At 41.8% G+C, this 17,551-nt stretch overlaps 1 protein-coding gene across 1 annotated transcript in view; it reads right to left on the bottom strand.

Moving 5' to 3' along the window:
• Nucleotides 1-6: 6 nt before the first annotated feature.
• nfat5b (nuclear factor of activated T cells 5b) overlaps nucleotides 7-17,551 on the bottom strand; it is a 55,016-nt gene continuing 37,471 nt past the window's right edge. The window contains exons 2-3 of the mRNA XM_024002711.2: nucleotides 16,285-16,413; nucleotides 7-1,714 (exon numbers count right to left, since the gene is read on the bottom strand). Of these exons, the coding sequence (XP_023858479.2) occupies nucleotides 903-1,714; nucleotides 16,285-16,413 (941 nt within the window). The 3' untranslated portion in view covers nucleotides 7-902. The remainder of the gene's footprint in view (nucleotides 1,715-16,284; nucleotides 16,414-17,551) is intronic.

The following is a 17,551-nucleotide window of genomic DNA, read 5'->3' as shown; positions in this document are numbered from 1 at the left end:
TTTCCTTTCACTCATTCACAGCACTGTCCCCTGCTAACCCTAACCCTGCCTGTGTCCTTGTAATCAATGGGGACTGAGGGCCGCACAACCTGGCGTTGGGTGACAGTGGCAGCAACCCCCACCCCCACTCCTCCTCTCCACCTTGTGTTCATTTATGTAAGGGGAGGGAAGATCAGCTCCACTGTTGGCACCAAGCTTCCTCTCAGTGGAAGAGAACTTGACAGGACTTGGAGACCGTCCGCTTACTATCAAAGTTCCAGCCAAGCTGTGACCCCACCAGCAAATATCTGTGTGTGTGTGAGAGAGAGTGTCAGCATGTGTGTATGGTGGAGCATAGGGGGTATTTGGAACTGGAGACTAGTGAGGGATCCCCAAATAGCTGCCATGGTTTCCCAGTGACACTAGTGAGCAATGCAGAGTTTGGAGGCCTACTACTAAGCAGAGTCCATCAGAACCTCTTAGGGATCCAGACTTATCGGTATATTTAATCTGCTCTGCTTTCTCAACGCTTTTCAAAGAGGCTCAGTGTGATTCACCACGGCTGACCATTGTTTGTGCTGTGGTATCCTGCCACTCCCTAGCCTCTGATCTGCCAGCTCTTCTTCAAGCAAAGAGGAAAACGTTCAGCCAGTGGTTTGGTACGATTTCCGCTTGTGGTATAGTGGTTTTACACCTCTAAACAATGGGAATAAGTATGGAGCAAATTTAGATAAACCTCTTCCAAATCAGGCAAGATATAGAATGAACAGTTCTGTTGAGATGTCCATTCAATAGTAGTTGTAAATGGCCACTGCTAATTTCAAGTCTATCAGTGTTTTTCAATTAATGAATCCCTTTCTCTGACATTTAACTTGTCTTAATGTATTTCTAAATGTATTTCCATTCTGTGCTCCAGACAAGATTCAAACTGAGAACTGAAACTTAACCAAAGTCCATAGAGCCATCTCAAAGATGTAAAAGAACAGGAAAGTTACCTCTGCAGACCAAAAGGAAGTAAATGATAGGTTTCCACATGGGCTAATTTCACTGTAAAAGAGGTCCAGGGGCACCCACCTTCCTTTGGTACAGGCCTTGCTGTCTGAGCCCAGCTGTGAGAGCACAAAGTGAGGCCCTTTGGCACTGTCTGCATCAAACACGTCCATGCTGGCCTCCTCGGCCGAGGCAGGCTTGGGCCCGGGTCGCTGGCGGGGGGTGCGCTTGCGAGACTTCCGGGGCACCTCTGTGTTGTCGTTGTAGGAGCTGGAGCTGACAATGCTGAAGTTGGAGGCGGAGTCATCCATCCAGATGCTGTTGCTCTGCTCAGAGTCCTGGAGCTGATCCTCCTGGCAAGACATGCGGCTGTCGTCAAACAGGTCCTCGGGCGGAGGCGAGATGTTCAGCACCGTCCGCCGCTTGGAGGGGGTCATCTGGTGGTGCTGCTGGGCCTCCTGGGATGCCCCCCCTCTTCCTCCTCCACCTAGGGATCCKGCCCCTSCTCCTTTCTCGCCGCCAGCCCTGCCGCCACCAGCACTCCCACTGTTGCCAGTCCCGCCCTCGGCGCCAAGCATCTCCGCCACCGCTCTGCTACTTACACCTTCGTCTGGAGCGGCGATGCCGGTGTGAGCAGAGGTCTGGTCGGTGGCTGAAGTAGTGGAGTGCATGGTGGAGCTGGAAGAGGTGGGAAAAGCACTGCGAGGGCCTCCCATGGTCATAGAAGAGGAGACGTTGGTGGCATCTACAGTGTATATAATTGGAGAGTAAATAAAGGCATCTCAACCAGCATTGGCTAGCAGTCCCATTCAAGCAGCGAAATTTGTTCATGATTGTTTTCTCGTTTTTTTTGCTTTCTTTGATCATCCAATTATAATTTTCACTTTTCTTTTCTTGCATCATGATGAGTGAGTGTGTCTATGTGTGAGTGTGTGTAGGTGAGTATGTGTGTACACGTGTTCTGACAATTTCTTAAAAAATAAAGTAGGAAAGAGTCCTATTACAGGACATGATGTAAATGAAAAGTCATGAATCTACTGACATGTATATCTAATTATCTGAAATTGATACTTTGAGAGTTTCTAATTCAATCTGCAAAAAATAGTTGCCCAGAATGTGCAGTAATCCAATTCTCTCACCATCTTTCAGTGACACTGGGACTTGATTTTGAATAGCATTTGCCATAAACAGAAATTAACTGGGAAATCTACATGTAGAGGGATGTTCAAATGAAATGAAGATTATCTGGTGTGTAAGATGATGCGTGCCAAATRGAGCTTTTTCTCATACAGGTTCAAACAATTTAGTTGGGACTGAGCGTAGCCACAGAGACAAGATAAACAAGCTTCTGACCTATGAAGCAGAGAACTGCAGACCATTTTATATGCAGACACTCCCTGCTTCAGAGGGAACTTCCTGGAATAAAAACGAGACAGCGAATGAGCAATAAGAGCTGAACATTCAAAATGTAATAAAAAATAAATAAAAAATACGTTGAACAAAACGTATTTGTGAAAATGGAACCGTCATTCAAGGGTCTCGTTCTATTCCTGCTCAATATATTTTTCTGAAAGTCCTCCTAAAACACCTTAGGAAACATTAGCGAGAGGTGAAAATGGCAGCAAATGTTGAGTACATTTCAAAAGCATTCCTAGTTATCAGGTCCTCAATGCAGGGTACAGTATAGTGCAGCTTCAAGCAAGTGAAATGGCAGATGCTGCATGGTAGATTGTCATCTTCCACTTCTGTGAAAACAAACTGGATTGTTTGGCTAGTGTAGGGCTTGTCCCTGGCATAAAAGGGCAACCAAAACATGGAGTTGGAGAAAGCTTATGACACCCCCATGGTAAGAAATAAAGCATTACAAACACACAATACTTGACAGTATACTAGAGGTGATATGATGGAAGAAATGGATGCCTTGGTGGCCTAAGGGCTTAGCCCTAGGCTAAGGTCTGAGCATGGAGGTGAAATCCTGAAGACTGTTGCAGGAAAAGGGAGAGGAGTGAGAGGACAGGCAGACAAACTATCCTAATTTGTAAAATCTTTATCGATACTGTGAATTCAACATGTCTATAAAAACAAATAAAAAATAAAAAGCGGTGCAACTAGGTTACACTTCATTCAAAAAAGGTAGCTACAGTGCTTATAACTGAAAAATAAGATAGCTTTTTGTTGGTAATTGGATGAATTCCAGATATCTATGACTCACTACAAGCCAATGTGGTGCATTGTCTATGAAGAAATTCCAGTCACTTTACATTCCACCCACACTCTCTCACTTTACCCATTCCAAATGCACTCATATGTAGGAACCATGCAACAATATGGAGCACAATTATGCTTTAATAGGTTTTTATTTTTCTCGAATTAATTTTAGTGGCTAAACTGATTGAACTTATTGTAGAGTTGCCATGATAAACAGAAGAAATGTATAAAGCCATACATCCATTTACGCTCTGATGAACAAGAATGCTTTCAAAACATACAGCACATTGCTTGTTTAAAGAAATCCATACAATCTAGCGAACAGACAAACAACTTCCACCTGATTGCAGATGGTAGGGAGCAGCTATTTTACCCAATAGATTATATTATTTTATTCAAGAGACAGGAATCATTTTAGTTAGATTGGGATCCAGCAAGACAGCAATTTGTTCCCCATGGCAGCAAGACAGCAATTTGTTCCCCATGGCAGCTGTAAGATTCCTTCCACAGACCCCACATGCAGATCCTAGGATGCAAAAGAACTAGTTCCATTTTCACAACCATGTAATTTCAAATGAAAATCAGTTTAAAAACAAGAATAAACAGAACAGAACAGTGGTTTTGAAATGCTGAAGGATTAGTTATGTCAAGTAGAACATCTAAATATGATGCTTTCCATTGAAACACATTTCATGATGTGCTGTTCATACAGATTCTTGGAAGCGTAACAAACATGAGAAACATACARGCCCTGCTAAGATTGGAACCACAGTGAATGATTTGCAGCCACTCTGAGCGCCCTCTCACCACACTTAAAAACACTCACAGAAWCTGGAGAAACAAAGGCCTCAAAGAAACCCAGTCCAGTAAACCCCTCCAGCTATGTAAAGGGTCACAGCTCTTACTCTGCTCCCTCCTGACTTATTTATATGGCCTAAAAGCTTTCTGTAGACTACTGTACATTGGCAAATATGCCTGAGTAAATTGTCCCATCCGTGAGTTGTGTACACATTTCAAAGAACTGCCCTTTTATGTCCTGCTGTCTCTCCAGAGGGAGGTAATCCATTTTTTTCTCATCTAAAAATGAGTTGCCCTGCTTTGAGTGTAATGAAACTAAAGACAACAACCGTGTAATAAACGTCAGGACAGCAAACGCTGCGGGAGAGAATGAAATCCCTCTGTTTTTGGCCTGTGCTGTGGAGCAGTAGAGCTGTTGGATAGAATCTCCCTCTCCGTCTCTCCCTCTACCACGCCCCCATTAGCCTTCTAGTCTAAACACGCAAGGCTGATTGTTTAAAATGGTTTAAAATGTAGCCAGGTCTTAAAGAAGAGGAAACCCAGAGACACATACAGGGAGGATGGAGGAGAGCACTGATGCATCTCTTTATCCAGGGTATAAATCATTTAAAATCAGGAAGTCTGATTTATCACTGGAGAAAGGCACCTGGCCACAGAAAGAGGCATTTATCACAGACACCTTTTAAACCCTGTTGTTTAGCCTCTTTAAAGCCTAATGTGTCTTTGGTCATCATCATGTCAAGTTAAGACTATTTCTGGACTAAAAAGCACTTTCATTGGAGATTCTTTTTAATCCAGGAGTAGGCTTAATCTGGGTCCAGGAAACTGGCCCTCGTTAAGCATTGCCTGGTTTTAAACCTTTTGATCTTGACAAACTATTAAACCTGCAAACAGCACAGTACATCTGATAACCTTGAAATGCTGAGCGCCAGGTGCTAATGAAGATGTACTGTTCAATAGGAGCCCATATAACCACCAAAATGGCTGACTCGGGATTCATTTTGAGTCATCACCTGCTCCGTTTGTGCATAATACCATGGCTAACGAAATTCATTGCAATTCAATATTCAAAGGGAGATGGAGGACAAAAAGGTTGAAGGCTTCATGTATAATTACTCTGAGGAGGTTTGGTACAAAGACATCCAGAGGAACAAAGTACAGATAGGTTGAAGCTAGAAAATGTCTTACATAAAATGGTGTATATTATGAACACATTTTATATAGTGCCTTCAGAAAGTATTCACACGGTAGATTTTTCCCACATTTTGTTGTGTTACAGCCTGAATTTAAAATCGATTACCTGAGATTTGTCACTGACCTACTCACGATACCCCACAAGGTCAAAGTGGAATTATTTTTTTCACATTTTTACAAAAAAAGAAAAATCCCTTGAGTCGATAAGTATTCAACCTCTTTGTTATGGCAAGCCTAAATAAGTTCAGAAGTAAAAATGTGCTTAACAAGTCACATAATAAGTTGCATGGACTCACTCTGTGTGCAATAATAGTGTTTAACATAATTTTTGAATATGTACCCCACATATACAATTATCTGTACAGTCACTCAGTCGAGCCGTGAATTTCAAACACAGATTCAACCATAAAGACCAGGGAGGTTTTCCAATGCTCGCAAAGAAGGGAAAAAAAGTATTTAAAAAAGCAGACATTGAATATCCCTTTGAGCATGGTGAAGTTGTTAATTACACTTTGGATGGTGTTTCAATACACCCAGTCACCACAAAGTTACAGGTGCACTTCCTAACTCAGTTGTCAGAGAGTAAGGAAACTGCTAAGGGATTTCACCATGAGGCCAATGGTGACATTTAAACAGTTAAAGAGTTTAATGGCTGTGATGGGCAAAACCTGAGGATGATCAACAACATTGTAGTTACGCCACAATTAGGGTTGCAAAGGGTCAGGTGAATTGATTTTATGACATACATGATTTTTTGTTAACTAGTAAATAGTAGCCTACAGAAAAGTGTGTTTAAATCATTTCTAACTTGTTAACAATTTTTGCTAGTTAGTTTTTGCTACCATGTGGGTTTTAGCTTACTTGAGCCTGCTAACTGAGGAGTGTTAATTCACCTGTTTCCATACACGTTTAATTTTAAAACATTTATCTTACAAAGGAGTTGTTTAATCTAACTGCTTAACTATTTATCTGTACATGGAATTGTATTTTATTTTTTACATGTTTTTTTCTAATCTCTACAGGAAAATGCCACGGGCACTATCTGATGTGTGGAGACATTTCACTGCAGCTAATGTAGAAGGAAAAGCTGTGTACATTTGCAAATACTGAGTCAAATCATGTGTGAAGAATGCAACAAAGATGCAGAATCATCTGGCCAAGTGACTAAAGTTCCCTCAGCGCTCACAACAAGCAACCTCTGACAAAAGTACCTCAACTTCTATTCGAGGTGAAAATGATGAATCAGACACCTTATCGATAGCAACAGCTTATGTTTTTTTGACTCAATGGAGGAAAGTAGTCAGAGAAATGCTGATTAATGTCTTGCTCGAGCTGTGTATGCAACTGGTTCACCTCTGATGCTCATAGGCAATGTGTATTGGAAGAGATTTCTGAATGTTCTACACCCAGCATACACCCCTCCAACCAGTCAGGCTTTATCTACTCATTTGCTGGATGCAGAGTTCAACAAAGTTCAAGTGAAAGTCAAGCAAATCATAGAGAAAGCCGACTGTATTGCAATCATCTCTGATGGGTGGTCGAATGTTTGCGGGCAAGGAATAATTAACTACATCATCTCCACCCCCAAGAGCACAGACACAAGGGACAACAGACACACCGGTCTCTACATTGCAGATGAGCTGAAGGCAGTCATCAATGACCTTGGACCACAGAAGGTATTTGCACTGGTGACAGACAATGCAGCATGAAGGCTGCTTGGTCTAAAGCGGAGGAGTCCTACCCTCACATTACACCCATTGGCTGTGCTGCTCATGCATTGAATCTGCTCCTCAAGGACATCATGGCACTGAAAACAATGGATACACTCTACAAGAGAGCCAAGGAAATGGTTAGGTATGTGAAGGGTCATCAAGTTATAGCAGCAATCTACCTCATCAAGCAAAGTGAGAAGAATAAGAGCACCACATTGAAGCTGCCCAGCAACACCCGTTGGGGTGGTGTTGTCATGTTTGACAGTCACCTGGAGGGGAAGGAGTCTCTCCAAGAAATGGCCATTTCACAGTCTGCTGATATGGACAGCCCCATCAAGAGGATCCTCCTGGATGATGTATTTTGGGAGAGAGTGGTAAGCAGCCTGAAACCTATAGCAGTAGCCATTACACGGATTGAGGGAGACAATGCCATTCTGTCTGATGTTCAGACTCTGCTTGCAGATGTAAGAGCAGAAATCCATACTGCCCTGCCCACTTCACCGTTTCTCCAAGCAGAGGAAACTGCAGTTCTGAAATAGATCAAAAAGAGTGAAGACTTCTGCCTGAAGCCCATACACGCCGCAGTGTACATGTTGGACCCCAAGTATGCTAGCAAGAGCATCCTGTCTGGTGCAGAGATCAACAAGGCCTATGGTGTCATCACTACCGTGTCTTGCCACCTTGGCCTGGATGAGGGCAAGGTTCTTGGGAGTCTGGCGAAGTACACTTCCAAGCAAGGGCTTTGGGATGGAGATGCAATATTGCAGTCGTGCCAACATATCTCATCAGCCACCTGGTGGAAGGGACTTTATGGATCTGAGACTCTTTCCTCTGTCCATCATCCCCCAAATCCCACCAACATCAGCCGCCTCAGAGCGCAACTGGTCCTTGTTTGGGAACACACACAGACCAAAGCAAGGGTTGAAAAATCGGTGGCCATCCGGGCAAATTTGAGACTTTTTGAGCCTGACATCGATCCATCCTCAACAAGGTAGGAAAGTGACAGTGAAGATGATGCCTCAGAATCTGATGTTCAAGAGTTGGACATTGAGGAGGTCCAGGGAGAAGACATGTAAGCTTGAGAGGAAGACAACCAAAGCTTTAGTTTCTAGACCAGGGGTGTCAAACTCATTTCGCATCGTGGGCCACATACGGCCTAGGGAGATGTCAAGTGGGCCGGACCATTAAAATTATACCATACTCTGCTATAAATAACCAAAATATCATGTCTTTCCTTTGTTTTGGTGTAAAGAAGCACAAGAACATTAGGAAAATATTGAAATTTAATGAACTATCCTTTTACAAAACATTTCATGAAACACCTCATATTTCCTTAGACAAATGTGCAATTTACTTTTTTATGTGCAATAAAGCTTGTCGCTTCTCGGGACATACAAGTTCAGCCGCCTTCATCATGCATCGTTTAACAAAGTCACCGTCGGAATACGGCTTCGATGCTAATGGCTATTTCGCTAGCAATTAGGTAGCTGGCTTTTACCGCTGCTTCACTGACTTCTCGGCTCTGGATGAAGTTGACTGCTGTTTCCTCAGACCGCCAGCAATTCGTTAATCTTATCTCTTCTCAGTTGTCCTTGCAAGCCGTCATATTTTTCGCCTGTGATGAGTCTCGTAGTGGCGTCGAAAATTATATTCCTTCAATACCGAAACTTGTTGCAAACACACCAAGCACGAAGGTTTCCCGTGCATCTCTGTAAATAAATAGGACGTGTCCATTTTTCTTTGAAAATTCTACACTCCTTATCTACTTTTCTCCGTTTGGATAACGACATTTTGGCTAAGAGGGTGTAGCGGAGAGGTAGAGACCAAGGTAAACAACGTCGTAACAAGCAGCAGATGGCGCATTGATACCGTCTGCTGTTTTCAGTCTGTCTCAGTGATGCAGCTTGTCTCTCTATCTGATGGAAAGAGTGCGCCCCTTAGCGGATAATCCATGAATTGCAGCCAATTAAAAATATTAATTCCATCTCTTATGCATTTTTTCCACTTTCAAATTATCCTGCGGGCCTGATCGAACTCCTTGGGGCCGGTTCCGGCCGCGGGCCGATGTTTGACACCCCTGTTCTAGACTATCATTACAGATGTATGTTGAAAGTTTTTGGGAGATGCAATGGATCCATTGGGGATTGATCATTCAATATTCCCTTTCTTTTGTTGTTCAGTGAAATCATCCCATGTGAAGAGTCAACTCATTTAATTAAAGTTAAATCCTAACTAAATAGTTTTTTTATATTTCCATTGGAATGATTTAATAATTTGCAATTATGTAGGCTTATGATAAGGTAAAATGTTTATGTTTCTGTCTCCATAATTATATGTTAAATATATCCAAGCAAAAAACATCTACATTTAAATGGTATTAATATTAATTTGACTATACTTCGTGTTAATTCCAATATATCCCATTAACCTGTCTGGGATATTCGGACCGAAGCGTCCCACCTCCAACAGCCAGTGAAATTGCAGGGCGCCCAAATTCAAAACAACAGAAATCCCATAATTAAAATTCCTCAAACATACAAGTATTTACACCATTTTAAGATAAAACTAGTTGTAAATCCAGCCACAGTGTCCGATTTCAAAAAGGCTTTATGACAAAAGCACACCAAACGATTATGTTAGGTCAGCACCTAGTCACAGAAAAACACAGCCATTTTTCCAGCCAAAGAGAGAGTCAAAAAAGCAGAAAGAGATAAAATTAATCACTAACCTTTGATGATCTTCATCAGATGACACTCATAGGACTTCATGTTACACAATACATGTATGTTTTGTTCTCATAAAGTTCATATTTATATCCAAAAATCTCAGTTTACATTGGCGCATTATGTTCAGTAGTTCCAAAACATCCGGTGATTTTGCAGAGAGCCACATCAATTTACAGAAATACTCATAATAAACATTGCTAAAAGATACAAGTGTTAGATCCACTTCTCGTTAATGCAACCGCTGGTCAGATTTCAAAAAAACTTTACGGAAAAAGCACACCATGCAATAATCTGAGTATGGCGCTCAGGCGCAAAAAACAAGCCATACAGGTACCCGCCATGTTGTGGAGTCAACAGAAGTCAGAATAGCATTATAAAAATTCACTTACCTTTGATGATCTTCATCAGAATGCACCCCCAGGAAACCCAGTTCCACAATAAATGTTTGTTTTGTTCGATAAAGTCCATCATTTATGTTCAAATACCTCCTTTTTTTTTCGCAATCCACAAAACTCAGGAGGCGCCTGCAAGTCCAGGCGAAAGTTCAGACGAAAAGTAATATTACAGTTCGTAGAAACATGTCAAACAAAGTATAGAATCAATCTTTAGGATGTTTTTATCATACATCTTCAATAATGTTCAAACTGAGAATTCCTTTGTCTGTAGAAATGCAATGGAACGCAGCTAACTCTCACGGGAGCGCGCGAGACTGAGCTCATGGCACTCTGCCAGACCCCTGACTCAAACAGCTCTCATTCCCCCCTCCTTCCACAGTAGAAGCCTCAACAAGGTTCTAAAGACTGTTTCCATCTAGTGGAAGCATTAGGAAGTGCAATTCGACCCCATAGACACTGTATATTCGGAGGACCTGACCTGAGGACCATACGTCAGGACTCCGGGCATGATGACTCCTTGCTGTCCCAGTCCACCTGGCCTTGCTGCTATTCCAGTTTCAACTGTTCTGCCTGCGGTTATGGAACCGCCACCTGTCCCAGACCTGCTATTTCAACTCTAATGATGCGCTATAAAAAGCCAACTTATTCATGATTATTTTATTGACCATGCTTGTCACTTATGAACATTTTGAACATCTTGGCATGCTGTTTATAATCTCCACCCGGCACAGCCAGAAGAGGACTGGCCACCCCTCATTGCCTGGTTCCTCTCTAGGTTTCTTCCTAGGTTTTGGCCTTTCTAGGGAGTTTTTCCTAGCCACCGTGCTTCTACACCTGCATTGCTTGCTGTTTGGCGTTTTCAGCTCGCGGGTTTCTGTACAGCACTTCGAGATATTAGCTGATGTACGAAGGGCTATATAAAATAAACTTGATTTGATTTGATATTCGATAGACAATGACTTGAAAATCTACAAACCTCAGATTTCCCACTTCCTGGTTGGATTTTTTCTCAGGTTTTTGCCTGCCATATGAGTACTGTTATACTCACAGACATCATTCAAACAGTTTTAGAAACTTCAGAGTGTTTTCTATCCAAATCTACTAATTATATGCATATTCTAGCTTTTAGGCCTGAGTAGCAGGCAGTTTACTCTGGGCACCTTTTAATCCAAGCTACTCAATACTGTCCCCAGTCCCAAAGAAGTTAATTCCCATATATTCCCACGGAAAGTTTTCACCTCTGAACATTCCCCAAAATGTGCAACCCTAGCCACAATCCTAACCTAATTGACAGAGAGAACAGAAGGAAGCCTGTACAGAATAAACATTTTCCAAAACATGCATCCTGTTTGTAACAAAAGTAATACTGCAAGAAATGTGTCAAAGCAATTAACCTTTTGTCCTGAATACAAAGTGTTATGTTTCGGCCAAATCCAATACAACACATTACTGAGTACCACTCTCCATATTTTAGCATAGTGGTGGCTGCATCATGTTATGGGTATGCTTGTAATCATTAAGGACTGGGGGGGGGGGGTTCAGGATAAAAAATATAATGGAATGGAGCTAAGCATAGGCAAAATCCTAGAGGAAAACCTGGTTCAGTCTGCTTTCCACCAGACACTTGGAGATTAATTCACATTACAGCAAGACAATAACCTAAAACACAAAGCCAAATCTACACTGGAGTTGCTTAACAAGAAGACAGTGAATGTTCCCAAGTGGCAGAGTTTTTACTTAAATCTACTCTAAAATCTATGGCAAGACCTGAAAATGGTTGTCTTGCAATGATCAACAACCAATTTGGCAGTGCTTAAAAAAGAAGATATAAAATAAATTATAATAATAAAACATTTGTCAAATGTTGCACAATTCAGGTGTTGAAAGCTCCTAGAGACTTACCCAGAAAGACTCACAGCTTTAATCGCTGCCAAAGGTGCTTCTACAAAGTTTTGACTCAGCGGTGTGAATACTTATGTAAATGTAATATTTCTGTATTTCATTTTCAATAAATTTGCTAAAATGTTTAAATACATGTTTTCATTTTGTCAATATGTGGTATTGTGTGTAGATGGTTGAGAGAAAAAAACAATTTAATACATTTTGATCTCAGGCTTTAACACAACAAAATGTGTAATAAGTCAAGGGGTATGAATACTTTCTAAAGGCACTGGAACTATTTGGTTTGGCCATAAAATGGTAGTACCAGAAGTATCATTCAATATATGTAGGCTATTCTTTCCACAAACCCTACCAATTTCCACTTAACAAAAATGCTCAAGGTGGCTGCAAATCACCATGCTCTTAAAACCAATGTGATTATTGCACAGCCCCTGCAGATGGAGGCAATAGGATTCAAGGTGTATTACAGCGTAGACCTAATACATTTTCAAATAAACATAGAACATTTGCTCTTATTGTAAACGCATTACCGAAGACCCATGCCTCCATCTCTGGGACCATTGCATGTTCCATCCTAGCCCAAGTTCTGCTTTTCTTTACCCTTAAACCCTTGAAGGAAACCTTTTTTTTCAACGTCATATTCATCACCTCCAGCACCTTCAACATATGTGAAAATAGTGAGTTTCTATGTTTTGTAGTAAAAAAAGGAGGAAGATAAGTGTTTCCAATGACATCATCGTTGTGCATCGTGCAATTGACACATTTTGAGTAGACATTATCTACTAATTGGTTGATGTCATTGGAAAAACATATCTGGATATTTTTTACTACAAAACACAGAAATGCACCATTTTTGCATATGTTGATGTTGGGGTGGTGCTGGAGATAATGAATATGATGTAGATATTTCTTTTTTTAATGTCCCTTTAACCCCACCCCCTTCTACACTGTGTTCCACTACCATTTAAATGAAGAATTAAAGAAACAAAACGTTGACATCAAAAACTCAGTTGCAATACAACACAAAAAACTGTAAATGCAATAAAATGAAAATAATAAGAAGTCTAAAAGTTTAGACGGACCTACTCAACACCCTGGGTGAATTTTGATGGGTTAAGAGCCCTTGGGACTAAATGTCTTCACTACTGACAGAAAGACAGTCACACAACCCACCACGACGCCTGTGGGGCCCAGCTAAAATGCAAGTTAAGTTCATTAATAGCAAAACAACTTGTATCCAATCAACAAAAAAGCAATTCACTTTGTGCATTTGCTGAATATTATTGAAACAAAGAAAGGAAGAACATTTCAAAGACTTTGTGGAGTATGTTCACTTGTCAATATATTGCTGAGGTGTGTGGATTCTGATATTGATCAGGTGCTGTTCAATGTACTGACTGAGTGTCATTTTGGAGCTTGTAAAATAAAATGCATTTCCACTTTAAACTCATGCAGAAGCTAAGTTGGCACAAGAAAACTCGGACCCTTTAGCATGGGTGAGAAGGAGTGGCTGGGATAGTAAGGTCTGAACTAAACAAACATTCCTAAAGATGAACTGAATGAAATTATGGGCAAAAGTAACATAAGGTCATTTCCCTCTCTAATGGGTGTACACCTATAAAAAGACTCCCACTGCAATTACCTACTTAAAACGGAAAAACAGACTCTTGTGAAATGCACTACTTGAAATGACCTCCATTAAATGGCCTGGCATTAGTACTATATAGACTGACTGAAAGGCAAGGAAGAAAGTTGACCTCAGACAACAAATAATTCATGCCCATTTCAGACTTCTAGATGGAAATCAATAACATGTTACATCAATTAGAAAAAAAGGGAGAGCTAATCAGCAAAGTAAAAGCAATATGAATTTTGTACGGCAAGAGTTGACTAAAAACAGCCAACATTACTACATAACAGCTGAAGCCAACCTAGAGTGATGCTACATCTCCATTCAGCCAGATCTCAAAACGGAGGGATCAGGGGAGGGGACAAACAGAAGTAACAAAGCCTTAAAGTTACAGGCAGGGGTGGTAGGACAGGGATAAGAACAGGGATAGGAACAGGAACAGGGGCATGGAAGTGTGCAGCCGTACAGAGCTAAACAGTAAGGACACTGGCATCAGGGATGTGGTGACAGCCAGGCCAAGCTATAAAAAGTAGCAGGGCACGGATGGGTGATGGGAGTAGAGTAATATCACAGCCAGCATGCACCCGCCTTGCAAAATACAGTAACAGCACAGAACAGTAAAGGTGTAAAAAGGCCAGAGCAGAGATGCTTCAGCAGAGAGCTATATGGCTGGCAAATGGAGGAAGGCTGTGCAGGGATACGGGGAGGGAGAAACTACTTGAACAAAGAGCCAAAGCGACGGGCAAAATTGTCTGGTGTGACCAAAAAAAAATAACCTGAACTGCTGGACAGCCTAAAATTAAAGAGTTGTCCTCATTTGACAGAGAACTAATAGAAACCTACATTTTAAATGTCAAAGTATTTTTTCAATACTTGATTCCAAAGATTTGGGGTACAAAATAAAGCTCACAAAAAAAGTGAAAAGAAGAGATAGCCAGAAGAAGTAAGGCCAATTTGCAGTAAAACCTACAGTCCCAAATTAAATTTCATGTAAACTGAAAAATACTTCACCTTCCTCCAGCTACAGCCAGTATGTCCCGCCTTGTCTGAGGGCTGCATTGGCTGCATTGAAGCACTGATGTCCAAAGGCAACAGACTTCTGGTTCTACTGAAACTCACTCTAAACCGGGGCACTTTGGTAAGGGGCAGAGTAAAAAGAGCTAAAGTGAATTGCATTTTGAATGTTCAGGTTGTGACAAATTTAACCAGAAAAAGGTGTTTTGTTTTATATTTTTTCTCTTCCTTTGAATATGATATTGGGTTAATTAACATTTAGGCCTACAGTTGCAAACACACTAGTTTCAGTGATTTTCTGGATTCCTTATGTGCAAGTACTGTAGTGTACTAGATGTACTATTTAGCCTTACACAGACTGATGTATGGTGTCAGAAGATACTTCTTAAAATAATGTTGTGGCAGTAACTGGTTAAGCAAAATAGCTGCAAAACACATAAGTAAACAGTTAGTGATATTTCTGGAATTTTGCAAAGAGATATCACTGAATTACTTAACATTTTTGGATCTCAAACAATGCTTTTGTGAGCAGTACCGAAATGGTTTTGTACCCGGCTTCTGATTTGTGTCTTGTCCCAAAGAGAGATGGTTTGCATTTTTATAACTTTTATCTTCACAAATGTACAATAACAGACTGGGAGCCAATTGCTATTGTCAATTAATGGGGTACATTTTGCTTTTCATGATTTAGTGGACACCAAAAAGACAGACTGCCGTATTGAAGATCATTCAGACAGCCCAAGAAGATGGGGACTGTAGGTCTTGTGTGCCCCGAAAGAATCAGGGGTGTCCTCTAACGGCATGGAATGAAGAGGGTTTCCTTAGACTCCAACTGCAAGGCACAGTGTTCCCAGCAAGGACTGTAGGCATGACTTTGTTTTGGCATAACCCAACCACTGAAAACAGTGCAATCCTTATAGCCAATTGTTGAGCTAGGATCATGAAGTTGGATTTCTATGGAGAGCAAGAATGTTTGTGTGTTACAGCCCCTACGCCCTGATGGGAAAACCTTAAAAAATGTCTACCCTAAAGCACATTAAAAGAGGCCTTTCTGATCTGCTTGCAACCTGTAGGCCTGTGTCATAAAGAGATGTGTGGATCCTAAAGTCCCTGTATAGAATCATTGTGTCAGCACAAAACCAGGCAATGCTTTACTACAGCTCATTTTCAGTCTAGCCCTCTGATTGGAATTCTAAAAGAGGCTGCAGCTGGAGCTGATTACATCTGAGCTGTGAGGTTTATAGCAACCAGCAACAGATCATGATATAAAGGTGCTCATAGTTCTGCATGTCTGCAATAATTATCTCTGTGTAAAACCCAGGGGATAATGGACACCAAAAAAAAAAAAAAGGAACAGGTAATTCCCATCACACACAGTTAGAACTGTTCACAGTCTTCAGAGACGTGAGCAAGTCCCCAGTGCCCAGGGATGGCTGGCTGGCATTGTGTGCAGTGTGTTTGCTGAGGGCCACAGGACGCCCATGGGAGAGGGCAATAAGGCCTCATAACTCCGGTCTTCAGCAGCTGCTCCTTGCCTATTGGATGTACTCTCTACATGCAGGTGTAAGCCTACAGGTACAGACTGTGTGCTGCCTACCCCTAATGTAGTTGGAAGTGGTCTTGCAGGTAGCCTAAAGAAGGGTTGACTCCAGGAAACAGGATGGAACCATTACCAGCACTGCTCACTGTTACCATGGAGGCAGAAGAGAAGAGGGGGTAGAGGAGGAGGGGCTTACCTGAGTCAAGGGCAGCTGAGGGAGGAGGAACCGCCTCTCCACCGCTCTTCTGGCTCATGGCTGCTGCTGGGTTTTGCTGAGTGGAGGATGGCAGCTGCAGCTCTTTGGGGAGAAGGTCATACACTGATTCTGTGTAGAGAGAGAAGAGAAAAGAGAGAGCGGGGGTTCAGGAGGTGAGTCGAGTCCCACTTGAAAGGCTGTTCGTAATCTCACAGCATGAGAGCGCTTGCAAAGAAGTCAGCAGATTTACTGTACATTAAGCTTTTTCAGAATTCTAAAAGACAAGTTTAAATATAGCAAAGTCCTTTTCAAAATGTGAGTAAGATGGTCAATTTTCAAAATTGTAAAATGCAATTCTGTGACTTTTTTTCCATTTCACTTATAGGCTATACTCATAGGCTCTCCTTATAGACATCAAGAAAACATTTCAAAGGGGGAAAAACAATAACCTTCGTACACATGGTACATCATGCCTTTGGCGGTTGACACTGACCCTGTACCAGGCCCAGAGCATTGTCCTGCCTGGCCAGCACACTGGAAAATGACCTAGCAGTTTATAAATGTACTATAACAACAAGAGCATAGTGATAAATACAGCCCCAGTCCAGATTCCTGCYATGTCTCCACAGCCTGGCCTATCAGCTGCTGCCCGGGTGCCCCCACCACCTACCAACCCTCATCCCCACGTGTCTGTGCCAGGGGCCTTGGACGTCTCGCTCAGCCCCCTCCCTGAAAAATGGCAGGGAGCTATTTAGAGGAACAAGAGCACAATGCCCCCCGAGCCATGTTTAGTATGCTGATGAGCACCACACTGAAAACCAAAGGGGCTGAGGAGGACTGGAGGAAGGCGGGTGTGGAGGGAGGTGACTTCAAGCGCTACACTACTTGTGATGACGACCAGCACACCTTCCAACTCCCTCCATTCAATAGGACTATCTATGGTTCTGCAGAATGAGCCTCTTCACACTTACTAGACTTTTACTAATATAACGTTGGCTACACATTACTCAAATGTAAACTTGCTTACTTACTGTCTCAACTGTTACCTTCGGAGGTAGCGCATGACACGACAGTGTCACCCCCCCCCCCCTCCCTTGAAGCAGGGCAGTGCGAACAGAATTGTCTCATTGAGCCAACACTCCTACAGTATAAATGGCAATACCAGAGAAATGTTTTGAAACAGCTGAAACGTATAGACATTTTCCTAATATTTGAGACTTGTTTTATTGAGTTTTTACCTGAAATTGCAGTAACAGCCTGCTACATT

This window comes from Salvelinus sp. IW2-2015, linkage group LG15, assembly GCF_002910315.2.
Source record: "Salvelinus sp. IW2-2015 linkage group LG15, ASM291031v2, whole genome shotgun sequence".
NCBI lineage: Eukaryota > Metazoa > Chordata > Actinopteri > Salmoniformes > Salmonidae > Salvelinus > Salvelinus sp. IW2-2015.
Note: the sequence above shows the minus strand (reverse complement) of the source record. Positions and strands in the feature narration are given on the sequence as shown.